The sequence below is a fragment of the Protomyctophum bolini genome (assembly GCF_963924005.1).
Source record: "Protomyctophum bolini genome assembly, chromosome: 8".
Classification (NCBI taxonomy): Eukaryota; Metazoa; Chordata; class Actinopteri; order Myctophiformes; family Myctophidae; genus Protomyctophum; species Protomyctophum bolini.
In genome coordinates, this window is record NC_137869.1 from 15,977,224 (window position 1) to 16,002,303 (window position 25,080).

General features: G+C 41.2%; 2 protein-coding genes across 2 annotated transcripts in view; one reads left to right on the forward strand and one right to left on the reverse strand.

Annotated features, from left to right (window-relative positions):
- Positions 1–2,796, forward strand: part of slc1a7b (solute carrier family 1 member 7b) — a gene marked incomplete at its 5' end in the record, with an annotated part of 32,985 nt that extends 30,189 nt beyond the window's left edge. The window contains 3 exons of the mRNA XM_080769541.1: positions 990–1,124; positions 1,208–1,307; positions 2,051–2,796. Coding sequence (XP_080625667.1) covers positions 990–1,124; positions 1,208–1,307; positions 2,051–2,320 — 505 coding nt within the window. The 3' untranslated portion in view covers positions 2,321–2,796. The remainder of the gene's footprint in view (positions 1–989; positions 1,125–1,207; positions 1,308–2,050) is intronic.
- Positions 2,797–9,755: 6,959 nt separating this feature from the next.
- Positions 9,756–24,444, reverse strand: podn (podocan). Its single transcript, XM_080770803.1, has 11 exons — positions 24,301–24,444; positions 22,266–22,573; positions 21,696–21,789; positions 21,216–21,280; positions 19,279–19,388; positions 18,910–19,066; positions 18,254–18,369; positions 17,195–17,408; positions 16,523–16,966; positions 15,549–15,697; positions 9,756–10,852 (listed from the first exon to the last, which is right to left on the reverse strand). Exons 2-11 carry the CDS (start codon positions 22,539–22,541, stop codon positions 10,708–10,710), a joined length of 1,770 nt encoding a protein of 589 aa, XP_080626929.1. The 5' UTR covers positions 22,542–22,573; positions 24,301–24,444; the 3' UTR covers positions 9,756–10,707.
- Positions 24,445–25,080: the final 636 nt, after the last annotated feature.

Genomic DNA, 25,080 nt, shown 5'->3' on the forward strand with positions numbered 1-25,080 from the left:
CACCTTCATCTCTCTTCACTTTTCTTGGGCATTGTGCTGATCCGGCATATTGTTCACCTGTTCTTGTTACACTTCTCCTCGCAGTTGTCCCTCCCACACATAAGCATCTCAATGGTGCCCTCTCACAAGGCCTGACCCTGTAACTCACATAATCCTGGTATACTCTCTCCGGCAACACACTCCAATTAAATGTCAGTCGTACAGACTTTGTTTTCTCCCGATCCTCGAAATCACGTCAACGTCAACGTCACACACACCATTAACTTCCAGAAAAAGATTTTCCTTCAATGTCAGAGGCACTCCACAAACTTTCCAACCTCCCGCAGGTTACTGAAAATGCCGTCTTTCGGTCTGTCAGCTGTCATCCCAAAAACAAACTTTTCTCTCCCATCTGCTGACCCACTCAAATCACTATTATCCTCATCTGAACCTTGGCTTCCACTGTCCGCGTCCTCAAACAACGACATTTCCAACATCCCCCCCTTGCTAACAACCTACTGTACCAACATGAGGCCTCAAACCTGGTCACCCCTTTTATGCACTACCCTTAAAGGGGCAGTGCTAGTAATGATACAGCTTTTTCTAATGTGTCCACAGTAATGTACATGGGGCTAGCTACTGTATCTCAATTTTTCTGTATTGTCACGCTAATGTTTAAGGAGCAGGGAGTTTTGGTTGCTGCAGAGAGAAGGAAGGATTAAGCCGAGTGTTGTTTGAAAACAGTACAAATGCCATGGACAAAATGTCCCAGGACTCAGGACGGTTGAAGAATCTATTATCTGTGTATGACAATGTCATAGGACGGTAGTACGGAAGTACAGTATAAATCAAATCAGTTGAACTGTTATTTTAATACTTTTATTTATTTACTTATTTACTATTTATTTAATGGATGTGATTCTCTCATCTCCATTTCATGTGAAATATCGTTGTCCTCTTTCAATGGCTCTGTACAATTTATTATCAGTAATTTTGTTTTCCCCAACCAGCATCACAGCCACTGCAGCCAGTATCGGTGCAGCAGGGATTCCACAGGCCGGCCTCGTCACTATGGTGATTGTGTTGACATCAGTCGGTTTGCCAACTGATGACATCACGCTCATCATTGCAGTCGATTGGGCATTGTAAGTAATATACACTTATACATTTTGTTCCGCTGTGTGATTGTTTGATACAGAGACATTTCATGCAGTGTCCTCCTTCTCAGGGACAGATTTCGTACTATGGTGAATGTAATGGGGGACGCTTTGGCCACAGGCATCATGGCACACATCTGCAGGAAAGACTTCATAAAAGAGGGAGATGGGGTGAGTTTTTGAGTAATAATATGTTTTATTCTTAACCACTTAAATCCTATTACTACTACTAAAAAAAAAACATTTTCGAATCCTTGACATGCCCAGAATTGCTATGCCATTATAATACTATTCTATTCTTCGATATAAAAAGATGTGATCACTTGTGCACTCTTACGGTCACGCCCTTTGATGAACTTGAAGAACAAATGAGGCGGCAGTTCTGTGTATGTACTGACGGCTTTATTAGCAAGCATCGCTTCCAAAGCCCACGTCAAAACTGACATAAAACACAAATAAATCATGATCAGAATGAGCAACATAAAACAAAGCACATAACGTAATAAAGAAATTACTCGTGAAAAAAACAAGTCTTTTACCTCACTGACTGCACGTAATTCATCATGACCAGGACTGAAAGGAAACAAATAACGATCAATGAACCTCATCATGAAATGTAACCTAGAACTTAAATATTGACCATTGATACATAAATAACAAACGAACCTTTAACTTTGTATGCTCAATGGGACGGAAGCTGCAATAACTTGTGCGATCCTGAGCTTATTCCAAACTATATGGTCATGTTACCGGAAATGACACAATCAAACTTCCGGAACACACATTTTACCCAAATCATCAAATAAGTAAAATATCAAACAAAATAATGACCAAAAACATAATTATGGCATTCACACTTATTATTATTATCTGCCCTAGTAATTTCCTTTCTCTCCTCACCACCGGTCTCCCAGGTACCGTTGATCTGCGAGGCCAAATCCGTGCAGAGTCCCTCGCCAATGCCACTGATGAACTGTCGAAACAATAATGGCAGCTACCAACCGCCTCGCATGGATGTCAAGGGGGAGCTAATAACCCCCGATGTGGCCCGCCTCATGCAGCTGGAGGAGGGTGTCCGACCGCCAAACGAGAGGAAAAAGCCCCCTATACCCCCACGGCACCGAAAAAAGGACAAATGGTACCACTGTACCATTGACATGGATGGCGTTGAGACAAATGTATAAGCCTCCCAGTACACACAGCTCATAACATTAGGATTAACGTCGGGCCTGAGATGGAAAGCCAGCATGACTCTTGTTCACCATTCTCCATCTGAATTACAGAGAAAGTATCTCAATGGGAATTGCTACAGTAGGTCATTCACTCCTGCACTGAACTGATCAGCAACAGGATACACAATGGTGAATTACTGTGATGTGCGACATCAATAATATCCAAATGAAACTGTGAGAGCTAGTGACAATTAATTCCAGGTGACCAAGGACAAAATTACTATACTCATATAACTCCCCTTAGTGGGAGTGGCAGTGACCCACAGTAAAATCCTAGTGTTTATTTAACTGTACATTCACTTCTCAACTGATGTACATAGTGTGTGAATATTTGCATTACTTAACTGATTTCTACATTTTATATGATTTCTTAATCATGGTACATTCTCATATTTGTCCCAGTGTGCAAAATATCCCTGTGAATGAACATCTGTTATTTTGTCACTTCTGTCATAACTTCATAAAGTAGAGAAGATGTTCTCTACTTTATGAAAAGTGTGTGAGTAGACAAACAAAGTGACTCCTCTTCATTTTATTTTGCCTTAACAATGCTGGTGGTGCTAAGCTGATGATGATAATGATGATGACAAAAGGGTACTGGGGCCAAATATAGTCGGTCTGAAACACCAACTTCTCTTGGGGCCATGTTACGCCATTCGTACAGTAACTGGGCATATGGCTTCAACTTGAAAAGTGCAAAAACTACTTGTAATGTTATATAAACCAAGTGGTACATCATTTTGTTTCTATGTTCTGCTCAAGTTGTTTTTTCTCTGTTCTGGTTCTATTTTACCTACACTATCAGTAACTTATTTCAGGGAAATGAATGTCAAGGAGTGAGTTTACGCTGTGCTCTTCATCTAATGGCAAGACTGGAGTAGACAAAAGAGTAGGTTCTGCACCCTGAAAGGTGACCACAAAACGCTTTCTGTGCTAATATTATTGTTGGGCAGATTTGACACATGGAGTGAATGATCAGTATAGGCTAGGGAAGATGATACATGATATGCATTATGTAATGAGCACAGGATGCAAGGTGTTCTAAATGCGCATAAAACTCCCAGCCACTATAATTCACACCAGCAGAGTTAATCTGCTTCCGTTATGAGAAAGCGGTTTGCAGTGCGGCAAAACAAAACGGCAACCAATCAGAAGTGCACTGTGGTCTAAAATTGGCAAGAATTAGGTGTACGCACTCAACATCAATTGAGATGGACAGAAATGGACTACTGTATGGAAGTGTAGAATATTAAAAATCACTCCTGTGTGAAGTGAGGGGCGCTCTTATCATTGTACATCATCATTATGCACCATAGACACTAGGGCCCTTATCCCTAAACTTATTTGCCATATTTTACTATTTAGAAAAACATTTTAAAATAGTTCAACTTTCCGATCGACATTGACACGTTATGTGATTGTAGATCGGCTATTTGAACTAACTTTTCAAAATAGTAAAAAAAGGCAAATAAGTTTAGGGGCATGACCCAAGATAAATTGCAATAGTAATCGTTCAAGGTTTTCTATGATTAAAAATAGATTATTATATAAATTGTGGATCATGGTCTGAATCCATTCCATTTGTACGAAAAACACTCCTTGGGCTAAATGAGGCCATAGCCACTTGTGCTGACCTAATCACATTTTGTGCTGACCTGATCACATTTGTGAGTGTTTTTCGTGCAAAACTAATGCTTGCAATAGATTCAGAATCATGAATAACCCCTAGTTTGATACATCACATGCTACTTACAACAAATTCAAATTAGAATGTTTTGCCTTATATAGGATTTGCAACCCCTGAATTTACCATGATCCACAATGTATATAATCATAATCTAATAATAATAATATTTTTGAGAGGCGCTAGCCCCTCCGATATACAATTTTAAAGAGATAGTTCACTTTAAAAAAAAACGTTTGGGCGAACACCCAAGAGAGTTTTTTAATTGCTTGATTCAGTATTTATTTAATATTCATTTTAGCTGCCCCACCTCCTTCCAAACCCATTGTAACTTATAACTCCATTTTAACCATGATAGATTCATCAAAAACACCCATCCTTTTTTCTGGTGACTCCTAGTGTCCTCCTAATACGTGAGAGGGCCGTGTTTCTTCATTTACTGTTTTAATATATTTTTAATGTTTTGGGAAAAGAATAAGGAGCAAGAGGAGGCCCGAAGGACATTAAAAATAAATAAACAGTAAATGAACAAACACGGCCCCTCACGTATTAGGAGGGCCAGTCACCATAAAAAAGAACGGGTGATTTTGATGAATCTGACATGGTTAAAATGGAGTTTGAAGCTACAATGGGTTTGTATAGGAAGGGGGTGGGCAGCTAAAATGAATATCAAATATCTAAATCAAGAATCAAGCAATTTAACAACTGTCTGTGGTGTTCACATAAGCCTGAGTAGACGATAAAATTAAACTTTTTTTAATGTTTAATGTTTGTCTTTCCTATAGACAAACATTAAAAACCATTAACAATGGATGATGTACGTCGATAGGAGCGCCCCTCACTTCACACGGGTGTGATTTTTAATAATTATGTTATTTGGATCATAAAAAACCTTGAATGATTATATTGCAATTTCTTTGTGGTCAAATCTTAGATTGACTGGCCTAATATCCCCCTGTTTATTTGCTTAGACACTATGATGTAAAATGGGAAATTAATTTGTGTGGAGGACAAAGTTTGTGCACAGACACACCAAAAGTTGGATATACGAGGGGCCTAGCTGGATATAGGAGGGGCCTATAGGCCTAGCTCAAAAAACAGTGTTGCATTGGTTATTGCATGCAGTACCACGCTGTCCCCCTGAATATCAGGAGCACACACACACATATGGGCCCTCATTTATCAATGCGATTTACAAAATGGGCGTGCGGCGAAATCACTGCAATTTATCATTCCAGTGTGACTTTGAACTTGGACGTAACTTGGACGTATGCCACTCCAAAACGATTTGTCTGCACCCGTTTTCTGTCGTATAGTCAAGTGGAGCAGCATTATCTGACCAGCTAACAGGCCGTCAACAGGCATCTAAACATAATCTAAAATGTTTAGCTATATAAAACTACAGTAATAAATAATAAAAATATATATTTTTAAAAGGCATGTCATATGAAATTGGTGGGATATATACAAGCAATTAAAATCACGCAATTAAAAACAATGTTGCAAGTTAGTTAGATGCTTAACTTGCTTAAGCCAACAGTGCTTTGCATGAGCGTGTATACATGCAAGGATTTTGGGAGGCAAGTTGCCTGTGCTGTAATATTTTCATGACATGGAGACATTGGAGACTGCTGCAGCTGGAGAGTGAAGTCTCTCAACGTGGGTACTGTAACTTACAGTAGGCCAATGTCTTTCTGGAGTTATGTGCATCCTCCTCGTCTCGTCCTCGTTTAAGGATAAACCCGACGCGACGCTCAAATGCCAAATGTGCCAAGCCAGCGTCCTTAACCTCATGTGTCACGGACCACAGTGACAGACAGGACAGGAGGAGACGCAGCTATAGGGCTTGCCAGGGCTGTGCACGTCCCAACTCATATAGCATGACGATGTGAGCGTGGTTGGTTATTATTCATCGTAGGTACGGTATATACAGTAGCTATTTATTATTTAATTCATGGTTCACAGGTTCAGGTTTTCATTCATTAATATTAATCAGTGACAGGGGCTTGGATGCTGCGTCTGTGTGTGTGTGTGTGTGTGTGTGTGTGTGTGTGTGTGTGTGTGTGTGTGTGTGTGTGTGTGTGTGTGCGTGCATGCATGCGTGCATGTTGGGTTTTTTTGGGGGGGGGGGGGGGGGGGGGGGGTCAGCGAGGCATAGCAGGGGAAACTTTTTTATTGGCTTTCCACCATATAACTCTATGCTTTCCATACGTTGTTTGGTCGTATTCCAGTTGTTCATGTCGCAAAAACGAGGGTGAGGCTTGATTTTATAGGGCATGCTAGATTGATTTCAGCCATCACATTTATCAACACCGAAATTACGCAAGGATCAGCAGTGCCGACTACAGCGTACGCCAAAACCCATGCTAGAATTTACACTCCATTGATAAATGAGGGCCATACATCGGTTACAAACAACCCTTTATTTTTCACCTCAAAGTTTACAAAGGCTGAAGAGTGCAGAGTGTCACACCAGCGTGCATTAACATAGGAATGAGCCTAGATGCATGAGCGGACTCAAGCTAAAGCATGCATTGCATGCATGCATCCAATCCAACCTATCGTGTTGTGAACCTCGACAGAAACCTGTCCTTCAAGGAACACCTAAAAGGGACGGCAGCTAAGGTGGAGTCCAGAAACAACCTGCTCTGAAGGCTTGCTGGTGCAAAATGGAGGGCACAGCCTCCACACTGCACACCTCAGCACCCGTCATGCAGCAGAATATTAATTGTGCCCCTGTCTGATCCAGGTCATCCCACACACACCAAGTGGACACCCAGCTCAATACAACCATGAGAACCATAACTGGGAGGTCCGGGACTATTCGTTCAACACCACTCCCCTGGCTCCCAGTCTTATCAAACATAGCCCCTCCACACATCCAGCGAGCAGCAGTTTCTCAGGATGCTTGTTCAAAAGTTCAAAGACTCTCCCCATCTACCAATCCATGAAGACAACTTCAACCCACCCACTGTTCGACTTCCATAGACGACCAATTTGGAAGAACCCCTACCAGCTGACTTCAGCATCCAATCAACTTGGAAAAAGTAATGCAGTCCAAGGAGGTCCCAAACAAACACCTGGTGTCAGCCCTAACCCCAACAAACAGGTCCCTGGCACCAACCTAACCAAGGAGACATGCTATATAGTGCTCTACACTCAATAGGTTCAGGACTGGACATGGCCCCTGCTTGGGTTACTATACTTTGGTCCGACATACCATTGGTCCAATCGACTACCTACGCCAAACCCTCACCATAACCGCGAGCATGGGGCAGCACACCTAAACCTAACCCCCAACCCTATCCCGAGTAGGACCAATGCTCCTTCGAACCAATGGTATGTCGGACCAAAGTATGCTCCCCCCCCTGCTTGGCCAGCCTTCACAAATGGGGCCCAAGCCCTGCACTGTGTGTGTGTGTGGTGAGGAACAAACTATGGAGCACATCATTGAAGTTTGTTCTCTCCAAAGACTGGAAGGAGTATTAGTCACCCTCCATACAGCAGACCAGGAGGCAACCACTTTGCATTCGCTAAATAAATAAGATGGCCAATTGTGTGATCTGTAGTGTAGGTCTTAAGCGACGTACACATTATGCGCATCTCTCTCTAGGTCGTCCAAAAGATATAATCAGCAACGCAACACTGTAATTATCAGAACCATAAAATTATATGTCTGAGTTATATTAAATAACTAAAGGTCCTGAACCTGCGTTAGTAGGCCTAATTGTTTATACTGTAACCAAAAGGAACACAAAACTTAAATTACCAATAAATAGCAATATTTGTATCTGATTTAAACTTGATGGTTTAATAATTCACTTCAGTTGAACAATCAATAGATTTCAAATTGTTCAACAAAATGTCTCCAATGACTCAAGTATCAAAAATAATAGGAACCTAAAACAAAAGTAATCTAACCAAAAATTATACATCTTCTATTTTGAAAAAATCAAGTAATCAATAAAGTCAGCGAATAAAAAAGCAATGCATTGCTCATAAACAGAAAATAAAATATTCCTTACCCAACCTTCAGTCAGGAGGCCACAGCAGGTTCCTTTGTCCAAAAGCTCTGAATTGATTTAGAGCTTTATCCCCACAGCTCCCCCTATAAGCAATCCTTGTCAACAGAAAATGAATGGCCATTGTAAAGTTACAAGAGGGCCAAGGCTCCAAAAACAGTCAGCTCCAGTGCAGATATTCACAGCAAAAATAATACTGGCCAAAATAACGAACTCAAAAATACTTAATGCAAACTTTGGACAAAGGAAAAATAACAAAACTGCACTAGGCTATGCCCATGAAATGGGCCCTAGCAGCTCTCTCACTGGGCTGTCAGCATGTTGCCTGCCCGAGCATAACTGATTAGCTCTGCCTGCAGTCTCCCTTTTATAGGAGAGGATCCTACCACTAACAGAGAAGCAATTAAATCTAAACAGCTTATCTACAAGCTCACAGATATCTGCTGCACATGAATAAGTAACCCAATAAATAGATGTTCTATGCTAGACTAAACATCATTTGGGTTTGCATTCATTTCCAAAGATAATAGAAATACTTTGCTCGTCAACATTGTGAAACACGGTAAACACCCCTACTCCTCAACGGTACTTGGCACCTTCCCCCCCTTCTTAAGCTGAATGGCTGCACCCTGCTCTGGTGCAGGGTGCATCAGCAGTTCAGATTCAGACAGAAGAGTGCCAGCACTGGAGAGGTCATACCAGTGACAAACAATGAGCTAACCAGAGGTTACAATAAACTAACTGTTTTCAAGCCTGTGTGTATCATTTCATTTGTACATCATTATGAAACCTGAATATGTTGTGAATAAATTGTGAATGCATTCATCAACAGTAATGACATAATGACATCATGCTAGGACCTGTCTGCCCCAGTCTGTGTGGTGTGTGCGTGCATGCAATGTCCTTAATCAGAGAGTGTGTGTGTGTATAGGGCACGGGCTGCCCCGTGACAACCATATTCAACTCGCAAAACAAACCATTTTTTTTCGTACACTACATTTCAGGGTTAAATATTCAACCATATTTTAACCAATATATTCCCTTAATTGTTCCCCAGTATGTTATATTTCATTTCCTTTCAATACATACCAGGACAGGAAATGCATTCCTTCGCACATTTATGTGGCAGTGTCACAGTGGTTGGGATGTGAAATTAACTATATAATTATATTATATTATATAGTATAATATAACTATTTCCTAACCTATTTCTTACCAAAAATGTGGTTGCTGCCAAAGATGAGCACCAAGTTTCTGTACTTCTTCACACACTGCTAGCTTTTTAGAGATATGATGAGGTGTGCTCACCACTGGCATTGACCTTATAGTACCAACCTTGAAACGTACCTTAGTCAAACAGCCAATAAGGGACCACCGTTCTTAGTGATGTAATGCTGGACCCTGATTGGCCGGTGGAGTACACCGACATACATACCCAGCTGATCGCAGTACTTGTGCGCTCTGCTTGTGCAAGTAATTACCATCAAAATTACATTATGACGTGATTCTTGAAATTCAATGTTAAAGCTGTTATAAGCAATAATATGTCAACATTTTAATTACATTTTTATTATTATTTCTTGGTATTCAGACAGGCAGCAATGGGTAAAACACTCCTCATGGTTGCTCACTGAGCACATCCACGCTACACTGTTTGATTTCCAAAGAAATGCAGTGTTCGTTCTTTTTTAAATAATTTATTGCTGTGTTTCACGGCATTTAAAGGTGACATTATAATAATACTGCATGTAAAAGTGACATTGCATTCAATATAGTGAATATAAAGCAAAAGCATTTTTTATGTTGTATAAAAATATTTGCAATCTTTATATCTTTATAAAACAGGACAGGACAGTGAGGCAGTAGCAGCATTGATTAAGGTCAAGGTTTGTGTATTCAGAAACATTATATTCACAAATGCATGATATAAGAAAATGACAATACAACACTGTCATGTGCAGTTCTCAAAATGAAAGGCAAATATATGTTACAGGACAATTCCAATATATCCGGAACACTCCCAACTCATTGCTACATTTTCAATTTGACACAGCTCTTAGGATCAATTTTAATGTTAACAAGATTTCATGTAAATTTTGGGGCATTGGTGAAGGTGATGAGAACTAGGTGTGTTATTTTGTTCAGTCTTTAACCTACAGTGACAGTGTAGCCAGTAGCCACTTAGGACATTTCACAGAGCAGAGTACAGAAAGACACACCATATGATCAACACATGTCTTTACCTTTTTGTCTCTGTCCCTTTTAATTGTCATTGATTGTTGTGTGGTCAGGGGGGGGGGACTCCTTAATAATACATTATACATGATAACAAACACAAAAATACCAAAGGTCACATAGAAAGCTGTGCTTTGTAGACTAAACCCACCCCGCACAAAAAGAGACACCGAATTCCCGGTATCCTGCACCAGAAATAATATGTGAACCCGCCATTCCTTACAACAATGCATATCTCTTCACATGTTCATCCCCATTATAACCACATGAACCCTAGCGTCCATATTCCGGGCAGTTCAAAATAGGCAAACATTCTGAGAAAATAGTCAAACACTCTCTCTCTCTCTCGCCTTTCAACTATGCAGTCGTGTGAAAACTCCCTTTGAGCATTTATTGATTCATGTGTCCTCCTCCTCCAATTCCTCCATTTCCTCGTGGTTCAAAGATAGATCCTCACTGCCGGTGCCCACATCAATAACCTGGAGGTTGGGCAAATGGGCGAAAGAGCTCTCCTTTACGGAGTCCACCGACAGCCGGTTAGAGCTGGAATAGAAAATATCACGTCTGTTAGTAAATGAAAAATCTTTTAAATGGATAATGGATAAGGGAGCCATTAGACATTCACACACCAAGGAAGACCGTGTGTGATTCTAAGGCTTCAAAACAAGCCTCCACATCAACCTACAACTGGCTCTCAGTCACATTCAGTTTGGGCATTTTGTTGAGTGTGTAAATGTAACTAAATGGATCCTTACAGGTCCATTTGTTAACCTTTGTACTCTCTTTTTACAGGGAGTTTACTGTGTGTAGCATCTTTCAAATCCACAAGCATAAGGCTGGAAAAGACAGCGGGTTGTTGTTGGTGTGATACGATATGTTGAAATCTGATATGCGTGTGACTGTGTGTGTGTGTGTGTGTGGGGGGGGGGGGTGTACAGTAGGACCCATCTGTTCATAGTCATCTCAGTGTAACACTGACATGAGAATGAGATAGTCATACAGTAGGTATTTGTTGGTTGCTTTTCCATCTCAGATGAAAGGCCAATAATGATTCAATCCTGCCACCACACGGCAGACAGACAGACAGGCAGGCACACAGACAGACAGACAGACAGACAGACAGGCAGGCACACACGCACACGCACACACACACACACACACACACACACACAAACACACACACACACACACACAAATCCCCCTATCCCTTACTCCTACTGATGCAATCATTCCAGAAGCCATAAATTGGCTCAGGCCAAAGGCTTCCAGCTGTGGGGAGGGGGAGAGAGAGAGAGAGAGAGAGAGAGAGAGAGAGAGAGAGAGAGAAACATTTCCTAACTGATGCGTTAGCAGCTGCTCGGAGCAGAATGAAGTGCACAACAGCCTGGGTGGGGTCATGGCCCGTCAAAACAGGCCATGAAGCGGCTGCGATGGGGCCTTAATGATAAACCAAACAGCATATAATGCCAAAAAGCCCTCGTCAGTGATCTCTCTAGGGTTTTATTCTGGAAGGTAGCAATTGAGTAACACGGTAGTGCTTCAGAGTTATGCTTCATTTATATTTAGTTGTGCACCAGTGCCAACAATAGCAAATCGACAAGCTCACACGGCGTCACCATTCACCACATTGTATAATATGCTTGTAGAGCTGCTATTTTTGCTGCACGACATTGGGGAAATATAGGTGTAAATAATCCTATAGCGTCAGTGCAGTGGGGAAATTGTTGGGGAAATTACTTAAAAGCAAATTAAGGGAAGTAGAGGGATTATATATCACATTACACGCAACATATAGAACAAAATACATCTGCTGTTAACATATTGGCTGCTACAGAATCCAGCCAGGCCTATTCTTCTGGTGCTATGGGCTTAACATTGAAGGAAGGGGCCCAAGGCCAAATGTTCTCTTATAGCGAGAATCACACGCATATATCAAAAGAAAGCTGAACTTGTCCACTTCAATTTAAAAAAGAAATTTAGATTTTACCATCTTCCATTCTGGAGATATTGACCTTTTTGCAACACCTGCTTTTGCCTGAAAGTGATTATCTTGAACAGCAAGCAGAGTTATGGAAGGTTTAAAGTCACAGACATTGACAGGCAGATATAAAAATTAACACAATAAATATGCTATACATCCTATACACCGAATGAAAGCCCTGAATGTGTAAAAAAGGAAAACAGCACACATTGATTGATCCCAAGTACAGTTTGTCAGAAATTGGTTATTGAATGCAGCTTGCACCCACCAGAGATAACTTCAGAAAAGAAAGAAAACTTCTACTGTAATAATAATAAAAATCACACCCCTGTGAAGTGAGTGGTGCAACTCTGTCCCATATTCTGTTCTCTACTTATTCAATACACCTCGCTATATACGGACTGAGGCAGAAAGTCATGTAAACCTTTTTATTACAGTTTGGTCTGTAAACTTCTACTGTAATAATAAAAATCACACACCTGTGAAGTGAGTGGTGCAACTCACTTGTAATAATAATAAAAAACTGTCCCATATTCTGTTCTGAGAACAGAATATGGGACAGTTTTTTATTATTATTACAGTAGAAGTTTTTTCTTATGAAAGCAGAGTCTTCTGTTTCATACGGTATATAGTATTTATATGTCGCTATAGGCCTTATTTTGTGAATCTTGAGGAGTTCAGGTCCATGTCTTCTCTGAAGTTATCTCTGGTGGGCGCAATCTGCATTCAATAAACAATTTCTGACGAACTGTACATGGATTACTTCAATATGTACTGTTTTCATTCGGTGTATAGAATGTATAGCATATTTATTGTGTTCATTTTGATATCTGCCTGTGACTTTAAACTTCCTAGAACTCTGCTTTCTTACCCGATGAGTTTGATGATGATGATGAGCACTGTTATGTTATAATCATGAGCCATGTCTGTGTACTTGAACGTGAGACCCTCGTCTGTCAAACCAGACGAGGGTCCAGTACTTAGAGTTTACAACAAGCACCTCGCCGAATCTATCTCCACAGATCTGCTTTCATTGAATCGATCGCAAGTTGGTGAGACGCATTGTCATTAGCATACTGAATCGGCGATGATGATGTTGGTTTGCAAGCTTAGGAGGGGAACGTGTCTGGACATGTAGCTAGCCCCTCTCTGGACAGTGGACACCCTCGTTGAAGCACTTTTCATCGTAGGAGCGATGGAAAAGAGCTTTGAGGGTGTCCAGAGAGGGGCTAAGCCCGGCTGTGATGTCGACAAGATGACAACTCGACAAGGAAGGAAAAAAAGGGCTTCCACAGAACACAACACCACTGTTTAGGATGCGAAAAAGTTTAGTTCGTTATAAATTACAACCGGGTCGTAAAGCGGCCCACCGTCCTGTTTTCAGGAGGGGGAGGCTTTTTATTTTTAGTAGTAGCAATGACAGGGGGGTGGTTCTTCATTGTCCGGGTGGGTAAAAAGATGAATGAAAGTATTCAATAAAAAAAGTGCTCGAAACGTATGGATACGTGGTTCGCATGGCTAAATAAAGACGTATTGATACGTGGATCGCATGGCTAAATAAAGAAGTATTGAAACGTGGATCGCAAATTATGTGTTAAAGGGCTCTGGACACCTATGTAAATCTAATACACTCGTCACCTTTCATTTGTTTGGTGCAGCTGTGTTGCTTACTAGTCTGCGAAGATGAGTTCAACAGTCCAAGACATTGAGGGAGACCGAAAGCTAGCTAGTCCCTAGTCTAAACAAAACCGGCTTTTAAAATAGTCCATCATTTTGGACTCAATTGTATTTATTCATTTTTTATTTTAAATCCCTAGGTGTAAAATTACCCAACCACAGCTGAGCACTTTAATCCAAGCAATCAAAAGAAAATTACCAATTTCCTCCAAAGCATTCCTCTGCCCCACTTACATAATCATCTCCTCAGTTTGGATCAAAATCCAAATGGAAAAGAAACCTGAGAACTCAACTGACATTGAGTCATCGACCAAAGACCTGAGATTCAGAACATTTGAGTATCAGTTTTGACAATCTATCTGTTATGTCACGCAGCTGCCATCTAACCCCAAAACATTGATGGAGGATGAATGGAACAACAAACCTAAATAGCATCTTATTTGGAAACGGTCTAGGGTAGCCAAGGACTGGCAGCTTGTGTAATGATGATAAGAAAGTTAACAAGATGATCTACTCTCAAACCTAGAAGAAAAAAGTACTGCCGAAGCAGTTTCTGCATGCGGTCTCCTAAAGCTGTTGTATGCATCTTTGAAAGGGGCTAGGCTCGATGATACATGATAGAAAGAAGAAAATGCCAGCAATCAATTAATATGTCCTTTTCACTCAAAAGGACATATTGAGTGCATTTTCTTCTTTCCATCTACTCTCAAACTTAAACGATTCAAGTGGATGCGAACATATTTTCTCAGTGGGGCTCTGTATAGTTGTCAAGGTAGTGAATGCCAACTGTTGAAAGACCTGACGGCTGACTCACATAATAGTCATAATAGTCAACCATGCAGGTTCCATCAATAATGGTGTGTGTGTGTGTGTGTGTGTGTGTGTGTGTGTGTGTTATTTTCACTTTCAAATAGGAGGAAGCGCTGGCTTTTGCAAACAGGTGGAACCAAATGGACCCTTATGGGTCTGTTACTCTGCCTAACGGGTCCATTTGGTTCCATTTGTACACTCTCAAGAGTTAACTGATTTTACAATAGAAATTGGGGGTCCCAGAGATAGAAATGCCATTACATGGGGGTCAGTAGACTAATATGCATGTAAAAATCTTCTCTTATGGGGGTCCCTGACATATCTTTTCAAATGGGGGTCCGTGGGCTAATTTGTGTCAATTTGGGGTGCTTGACATGAAAAGGTTTGGGAACCACTGGTGTACAGTATTATGTCTGTGAGATGACCTCACGTTAACCACAAGACTAATGTTGTTTTAGAGCAGTGGTTCTCAAACATTTTCATGTCAAGAACCGCCAGTTTAAAAACATTCCAGATTTCTTTCAAGATTTGGTGATAGCGATCTACGAACTTGTACATCGGCTATTTTTAATTATATTGTTTATACTATAATTCAACCCTATAAACTTTATAAGGTTGAATTAAACAACAAGTTCAACTAAGCAACTACACTTTAAAAAACAAGCCCCCAAAAAAATGCAACGCGCAACTTCCAACATTTACAAGCGACTTTGCCGAAAGTACATTTATAATAATAAACAGACGTGGCAACACTGCCCTGTGCATCCTTACCGAAGGAAGATGCCTTTGATGTTAGGAGTGCCTTCAAAAGCTGAGGCGGGCACCGTAGTGATGCGGTTGCGCTGCAGGTAGAGGTATTCCAGGGATTCAGGCAGGTCCGATGGGATATGTGACAGCTGATTGCCAGACATGTCCAGCGTCTGAATAAAACACAAATCGCCCGTTCCATAAATAGATCACATATAGCCTAATACGCCTATATAATTATGATATGGATCGTCAATATCGGTTATAAACCTTGTACGTACAAAAGCTAATACTTTTCAGGAAATGGGGGAGACAAAGTAACTTGTGTTCCAATGGATGCAATATGCAATATTCCAAAAGGCAAAACATTTATAATCTACAAGCTCAGATGCGTTAACTTGTAGATCTGCTATTTTTTTTTATTTTATTGGCTGCATTTGTGTGACACTGTAGTATGACAAAGTAGGGCATTAAATCACACCAAAAAAAGGGAAGAAAAAACCCCATAAAAAGTTTAGGGGTTGATGGGGTTAGCATGATCTTTATGTACCGGTATGTTGATATTCTACCATACAATCCCTTGAGAGCATCATTACACTGTACACTGAATTACAGCATGGTTTGGCAACCAAAAACAGGCTTGCTAGTATGCACTAAACAACAGCTAAGAAAGTAATAGGGAAAAAATGCTTTCTTTTCTTGGAATATGAACGTCTCCAATTAGGAAGAGTACAATGGATGCCAAAAGGTGTCTGTGTGTAAATCAAACAGCTTGAAGGAATGTATACTTTGTTCCAAGTTACATCCATCAAGCCACTGATAATAGAGCATTGTGCAGTGTGCACTAAAAAGCACTTAGCACTTTTGCATTAAATTTTTTGCAGTTTTTTAAGACGTTATATTGTCAATGTTGTGTGGATGTGTCTGGGGATTATGCCCAAATATAGACATCTCCAACACCAGCCCGGATTCTAAATATGGACATGGCCTCCACTCACTTTCAGCGCGTTGAGTTCCATCCAGGCTCCCTGGTAGACGGAGTTGACCTTCAGCTGGTTGTTGCTCAGGTTGATCTCACGCAGCTTCAGCATGCCCACTAGCGCCCCGTCCGGTATGGAGTTCAGCTGGTTGTCTTTGATCTTCAGCTCCTGCAGACTACGGGGCAGGCCCAGGGGCAGCGAGTGGAGCATGTTGCCCGAGAGGTCCAGAGTCTCCAGCACACGCAGCTTCCTGAAAGCCTCACGGTGCACCTTGGGGCTGGTCAGCCGGTTGTAGCTGAGGTTTAGCTCCGTCAGAGTGTAAAGCATGACCAGGTCGTTGCGGCCGAGCTCATTGATGGCGTTGTGCAGTATCATAAGGGTCTTGGCACGGCGCGGCAGGCCCCTCGGGACGCGCTCCAGCTGGTTGTTGTACATGTGGAGCGTGTGCAGCTTCTTCAAGCCCTGGAGGTATTATTGTATGGCAAATGTATTCATCAGGGAATTATTCATTCAGTGTAGGCCTACTGTAGGGTATGTGTGAAATTTATGGAATGGATACAAAACAGATAAAAGTCAGGCAAAGCAATAGCACAATGTGTAGCAGAGAGACCCCTACTTTTTGCTCATATCCCAAGAGATTCTACCGAGAATCTGCAGTACGATCTAAAGCTGCGGTGCTGTAATCAGTACCTGGAAGGCAGTGGGGTGAATGGAGCGCGAGCGGAGCTTGTTGTTATGTAGAAGCAAATACTCCAGGTTTTTGACAGAGGTGAGCGCATCTCCAGGGATGCTGCGGATGGAGTTCTTCTCCAGGTGCAGTAGCACCAGGCTGCGGGGCAGACCCTTGGGGACCACACTCAGGTTGTTGTGTGACAGGTCCAGACACTCCAAGCTGCTCAGTTGGCTAGATGAGGAGAGAGGCAAGATGCTCATGTACCACCACTGTTCTCTTTGAATTAATTCATTTTCTTTTGTATATATATTTTTTGCCATTTTTATTAGGAAGATAACACGGACTGGATTCGTGGATCCAGATCCAGATCTTCAAATAGTAAAATCAACAGGAAGTTAACATCTATATTCAGCGTGCAATGTAAGTCAGTCCTCTACCAAAGTGGTCTTGCACTTTTAACCGCATAAATAATATACAACTATATAAAACACAATTATACCAAAAATCAACTATCAAACAAAAGGCGGTGCGTTAATATGGGCTTCACTTTCTCCACACAACTGATTCAAATCATTGTAATCATCATGTCATTTAGGGGTATAGGCATCCTTTGGCACCGGTTCCAACATTGCAGAGGCTTTTGTGCTGGTTCTGTACAACAGTGTATCCGACGGACTCGACATTAACGAGGGCTGCAACGATTCATCGATTAATCGTAATTTAATCGATTATTCAATTAGTTGTCAACTAATTTAGTAATCGAATTGGCAACTATAATCACTAGAGTTTTTTGCAATTTATCATAGGTGATTTCCCACTTAAAATTAATGTTGACATGGCACACTGACTATCTAGAAAATAAAAACATGGCACTTCATTTCAAAAAGGTTGCAGACCCTAGTAGAGTGGGTAGTGGGTATCATTTATTTTTTTCCTTTATTTACCCAGGGTAGTAGCTTAGCACAAGTGCTTATTTTCAGCAACGCCCTGCTCATAAAAACACAGACAGACACACACATGTAAAACCTGGGAGCTGACTAGTACAACCATAGTGTTGGTAAAAGTACGGTCCCCACCTGAAGGTCTCATTGTCCATCCCCTCATTGCTCAGTAGGTTGTTCTGTAAGTACAGTTCTCTGAGGTTTGACAAGCCATCAAAAGCCCCCTGCGGGATCTTCTCAAGCTTGTTGCTCTGAAATTGATTGACATGAACATAAAATCATGAAATTGATTGCCATACAAATAATAGCGATTAAGAATGTCATTGTGTTTTTCCATTGGCTTTGTATGCAGAAATTGGGCAAATTACCAATAATAAAAATAAATTATCTACTACGGCCAAAATAGCATTGCGATCATTTTCAACATGGAAATGATTAATAATTATGATAATTATGCAAAATAATCATCTTAATCGAGTGGATTATCTCAAATAAATGTTATTAGCCTAGGTGATTATGTGTTAATTGGGAAAGGCGTAACACCAATAATAATAATTACATGTCATAATCAGCATCTTGTGCTGAGCTGCCAGAGCTGTCATACGGCGAGTTATGCCAAATATGTACTCTACCATATGACGGTGTCCCACAGCAAAAATAGCTAATCTACAAGCCTGTAGCTTGGCTATTTTTGGCGCACCGTCACATGATGAATCAGGTGCACTGCCAGCCCCAAAAAAACTTGCTGCTGTAATAATAATAGCAGCACAACACGACTGTGATGTTGGCACCTTCAGGTGAAGGCGGTGGAGGTTGGAGGGCAGGTTTCTGGGAACAAGACGAAGGAAGTTACTGGACATGATTAGGATCTCCAAGCTGTTGGAGCCATTGAACATGTGGTCTGGAAGCCCTGTGTCTGTCAACTTGTTGTTATGGAGATATACAGACCTGGAGTGGACAAGAGTTATGAGATTGAGCCAAGTGAAGACTCACACAACAAGCAAAACTTCTAGTACACATACGTAACTACGGATGCACGCACAGTCACACTCACACACACACACACACACACACACACACACACACACACACACACACACACACACACACACACACACACACACACACACACACACACACACACACACACACATACTTACTTCAGCTGTGGTTTCTGGCCAAATGTATATGGGTAGATCTTGGTAAGATGATTAGCAGCAAAATCAGCACTGACCAGAGAAGGGGGCAGGTGTTTGGGTGCTAAAGTGAGCTGCAAGCAGAACAGAAACCTCACAAATGAACTTTTCTTCTCTTTATGGCTACACCGCTGTATAATTGTTCTGCCGTTTCACTGGCAGGGATAGCAATCCAGAATCAGTGGATGGTTTATTTTGATATGATCCATCCAGCATCTCTACAGCAGTTTACATTCTTTTCATTTCTACGGGTTTTAAGTAAACATTTTCTTTTCTTCTTTTCCTACAATTGCAAAATTTATATTCTTTCAAAAGATTGTATTGTATTTATTTATATACTAACTAACATTAACATGATCAGACCTAGGCTGTTTTCACTAAATTGGGTTTTAAAGATACCGTACATTAATAATGTATTTCTGTAAGATTGGGTCACAGAGGAATTTCTCATTTGGGTCTTGAGCTAAAAAGTTTGGGAAACAGTTCTGGTCTAGTGGAAAAATGTAAACAGCAGCGATACAAATACTTTAGTTGCATTTCGTAAACACTTTCACTACTTTTGCCAAATGTGTGTTACTCAGTGGGACATACTGTATGGTCGGCATACTATGGCCTTAACATGGTAAATGCTTGTACTCTCAGAATTAAATGGACGCATTTTACTGTGTACAATATGTGTAGGGTAGGGTTTTGCCAAGCTCATTCCAGTCACATCTACCTAAATGTATCGTGACATTTTTACTAAATGGCACAGAGTATACAGTAGCAGAAACTAGCGAGATTACATTTTAGTGTACATACACTAGAGCTCTGTCCTTTATAATGTGATCCGTGGATTAAAGCAAATATGGATGACTTTGTGGCTTAGCAAGCACTTAAGCACATGAACCCTAGCGTCACTATTCGGGGCATGTCAAAATAGGTGAACATTCCACTAAAATAGCAGATCTACAAGCTCACAAAGAATCACAGTGTGATGCTTCGTGAGCTTGTAGATTGGCTATCTTTGGTGAAGAGATTGGACAATGGACATAGAGGGAAAATCACACCCGTGTGAAGTGAGGGGCGCTTATACATCATCACTTGCTCAGACACATATGACGTAAATTCTCCATTCATTGTCAATGGCATTTAATGTTTTGTTAGGACAACAATCTACACTATAGCTGTATATAGGAGAGAAGGATGAGGCTGGTTAGGGCACTGCGTCAGGCACCCAGAACTTGAGGAAAGTAAATTGACCCTATGGGAGCCAACCCAGGACAAAGCCAGGAGGGGCAAGAAGCGTACCACCGCTCTCTCTGTTGTGCTGACAACACTGCAGAGCTCAAGAACCTGATGTTGGATAGAGAATTGTGGAGGGCAGCGATCCAGGAATCCCGAGTTGGTGTTGGCTAGACCTCACTCTCGCAGCAACTAACTATAGCAGGGGCTAGCAACGCTCAAAAAAAGGAGTGAGGCCAAGTAGCCTGCAGACCCCAGTAGGACCCCAGTCAACAAAGTATATAGGGCTCCTAAATCCCATATTTCTTCAGCATCGCCCTTGCTTACCAAATCTTTCCATCTAGTTCTGTCTCTCACCTGTCTGTCTCTGTCTGTCTGTCTGCCTGCCTGCCAAATAAAACGTATCTCAGACCAGCTGGTACAGACATACTGTAAGTGATTACAATAAGCTTGGATAGTTGGACACGTTTGCGAGAGTAGACGGGATATTATTGAGTTGACCGTTACTCAGCCTACTGAGAACAGAACAGAAAGTATATAATACTTTTTCACGTTTCCAAAACCACTAGCATTTCAACAGTGCCTGGAATCACACACATGATCTTCGTTAGGTTCCAAGTTAGCAGTGAGAAGAAAAAAAACAAGTTGAACAGTTGAAGGCTTTCCGTGTGACTCACCTTATTATTTGCCAAGTATAAATAAGTCAGATGCTCCATCACTTCAAAAGCTTCATCTTCCAGGCCTTGAAAGGAGACATAAGGCAAGTTTCTCAAGCACTAAAGGTCTACATAAGTATCCTCGTCACCAGAAATAGAACCATTTTGTTCATTTCTAGATCAAAGTGAGCAGCACAAGTTATTTTTATCATTATATCAGAAGCATACGGATCAGACACGATACAGATGCTGTATTATTTGACAGGTCAAAGCTATGGCAAAATGTCTGTACAGTTGGGGTTTCTGAAGTGATACAGGATCAGACAAATCTGGTGGAACAGATTTTTGTTAGTTGCAAATCATATCACACATATAAACCAAGGGAAAATTTATACTTTGTCTCCATTGCTTGCTTACCCGGAGAAAAAATAAGTTATTCACAGCGAGCGACGCAGTCATGCACCAAAGTATAAATTATGATTTTTGTGTCTGGGGGTTTACCTTGTGATGTGAGCCAGTTGTTCTGAAGGTTGAGAGTTTCCAGCAGGTGGAGGCTGGAAAGGTCCTCCACCGTGATCTCCTCGATTTGGTTGTTCTGCCACCAGGAGACAAATATACTGTCACATGGTGTGTGTGTGTGTGTGTGTGTGTGTGTGTGTGTGTGTGTGTGTGTGTGTGTGTGTGTGTGTGTGTGTGCGTACGTGCATCTGACTCTCAGACTGAAGCATGATTAATACTTAATACTTAATTAATCTACTTTAGATGTAGATCAGCTAGCTGTATGCATGCGCAATGAAGTATAAATCAAGCATTAGTGTGATGTATATGAGTTTGAGTAAATGGTCCTTTCATATAGCGCCTTCATTCAAAGTGCTTTACAATGTGCACTACATTCACCAGCAGCAAATCAAACAATGAAAGGCTCCAGCTCATCGGGAGAAGTTAGGAAGTTAGTGTCTTAGGAAGAAGTTAGCCTTCCGATTCCAAAGTGGCTGCTCTACCTCTTGAGGCCGCCCCGGTGAGTGAGTGAGTGAGCGAGTGAGCGGGTGAATGAGTGAGTGAGGTGGAGACCTGCAGGGATAGTTGAAGTGTGTTCTTAGACAGCTCAGTGGGGAACTGTGTGAGGTCGACTCCAGCACAGTCCACCGCCCCCTCTCTCGTACAGCTGCACTCTGGAGGACACGTGTAGGGCTTGTCTTTCGGTGCTGCTTTAGGTACAACTGTCGCCTCCATCAGGTCTTCCTCCTCCTCTTCCTCTGGCTCGATTGGGGCCTGGCAGCGCGCCAACGTCCAGGCCAAGAGCAGCACACTCAGGGTGTGCAGGATGGAATGCCTGGGAAAGGCCATGACCAGTGTTCAGCTTTCCTGTTGCAAAGGTGCTGAGACCAGGAACATGGAGTTAATGGGAATAAATGTACATTAAAGTCAAATGCAGCTGTGTAGTCAAGATTTGATTAGTTTAGCAGAATAACACAATAATCACTGAGAATCAGTTGAGGTCAATTCCATTATATTTTTAATTTGAACAAATGTAAGAGAATTGAACACCAGCCGTCTGGGCCCAGTAATCATCCCTCCCTACCAGCATTGATGAAAATATTCCAAACAGGCAGTCAGTCACTCAGGCATTACACCATAACAACCAGCAGAGGTGATTAACAAACAAGACAGACACGCACGTGTACCCACAGCACGGCAATTCCAAACATGCAAACATGGACCCTTTAATTACTTCAGTCGATATTAGTAGCTTAGTAGCTTAATAGTATTAAAATTGTATTGTATTTTTTATGTCCAAGATATTTGTATTTAAGTTCATAAAGTTTACATAAATATAACTAAATGCATTTGAAATTATATAAACATTTTACTTTTCAGGATTCCAATTTAAAAATAGCTAAAAAATAATTACCATTCGCATTGCGATTCGTTTTGAGCTTGTAGACTGGCTATTTTTGCATGACATAATAGAATGATGAAGTAGGATTATAATTTACGATAATTTACGAAAAAGGTTAAAATATGGAGGTAAGAGATTTCTGCCCTACAGCAATGGAATGTGCCCCTCTGGAGTGAGTGTGGAAATATAGTGGCCCTCTCCATCACCAAAGTTAGCCATCCCTGGTGTAGCCAGTAATCCTCCATATTCCTGGCGATACCCAGGCACAAAAAAGGCACACGAAAAACATTCTGAAGATACAAACTCACACACAAGAACACGTGTGTGCATGCACGCAGATACACGTGTTAACATGGATGCGTCATGTACACACATGGATGCACAGTCCTGCATGCGTGTGTTGTGCCCAACAGAATGATTGCATTGTGCACATACACAAGAGCCTATGCAATCATCCAGTACACCTGACACCTCTCTATGCACTCACCACCCAGTAGTAATGACACAGTAAGACACCTGCCACCACCTCTGAAACCCAAATTGCTCCCGATGTGCAGGTTGGTGGCTTGCATGGTTTACTCCACTATATGAATGTGTGTGTGAATGCACAATCCATGTAAAAGTGCTTTAGGATAAAAAAAGCACTATATAAATTCACCTTTTATATATAAGTGCATCATTTAACCTAGGTGCCGAGTTAACGCAGTGAAATCCTCTTGAAGCGGAGTGTGCAAATGGCACCAAATGGATCTGTAAGGTTCTATAATGTATTGTACATTCCAAATGGATAACTGAGGATTGTACTGGGTAAGTTAAAATGAGTTAATGAAGCAACGCACACACTTACAATGATAAATATGTCATCCCCTCTGTTTATCATTTCATCTCCCAAACAGATGCACTAAAGTGAACAGTAAAGTAACACTAAAGATATTGACAGCGTATGGGGCTTGCAACTACATAACCATACAGTACCAACTATAATCACAGTTGTGATTATTATTTATTTTTATGCTGCACTTACCTATAGTGAAGTAATTATACGTTTGACCCAATAGTATAAAAGCACCATGCCTGGGTGAAGAATGACAGTGAAAAGCTCAATCCAGCATTATCTAACATAATAATGCATCATATAGATTTTTCTCCCTTCCTTTTACAGAGCCCCATCAGTAAACTCCCATAATTAAGGATAGGGAACTTTACCAGTTCCAAGTGTGTTTGCAGAAATCTTCTGAAGTTTGACGTCCAGTCTAAACGCAGGCTGTCCCATAGCAAGAGAGGAGTCGCAGCCACTCCAGATACCCTCCAGATGTGAGAGGGAGTGTGAGTGAGAGAGAGAAGAACATTAACAGAAACTAGGGACGAGGGGTGGGGGGGTAGGAGGAAGGGAGTAAGTGAGAGAGAGGGAAAGCTCTAAACTGAACCGGGCCAAAAGCACCAAATTCTCTATTCCTCGTATATTTTCCCCCAGTGTTCATGTATTTTTCCGTAGTGTGACAGGTCTTTCCACTTCCAGTACGGGGATGCAATAATCTCATATTGTGATTAGTTCTTTGTAGATTTTCTTCTATTTTCTTTGAACGTGGCAAATTTTCCTCTAAGATCAGCAAAAAAAACGTATAATTCAATTGAGCTTATATTTATTCAACTGGGATCAGCACACTTGGATGCACAAAAGAAACGATAGATCATCTCAAACAGACATGCTGGATCATGCGACTGGGGGATGTGTTCTTTGAACCGTACCGATCAGCTCCGATTCCTGGAAGGGCCAAAAGAGAGATTGTTTTTCCCTTTTCTCCATGTTAATGCAATGTGAAGCTCAGATTATTGCAGTGATTTAATTGTGATGAATCAAATTGTATCATCCACAGGTCCCACCCACGCTTCTGTTTGTTAACACAGGCGTAGTTTGGGATAGAGGTCATTTGATGACAGCACCAGATGAAATTTCATAAATATTGCAAAGAAACGAAGACGTGG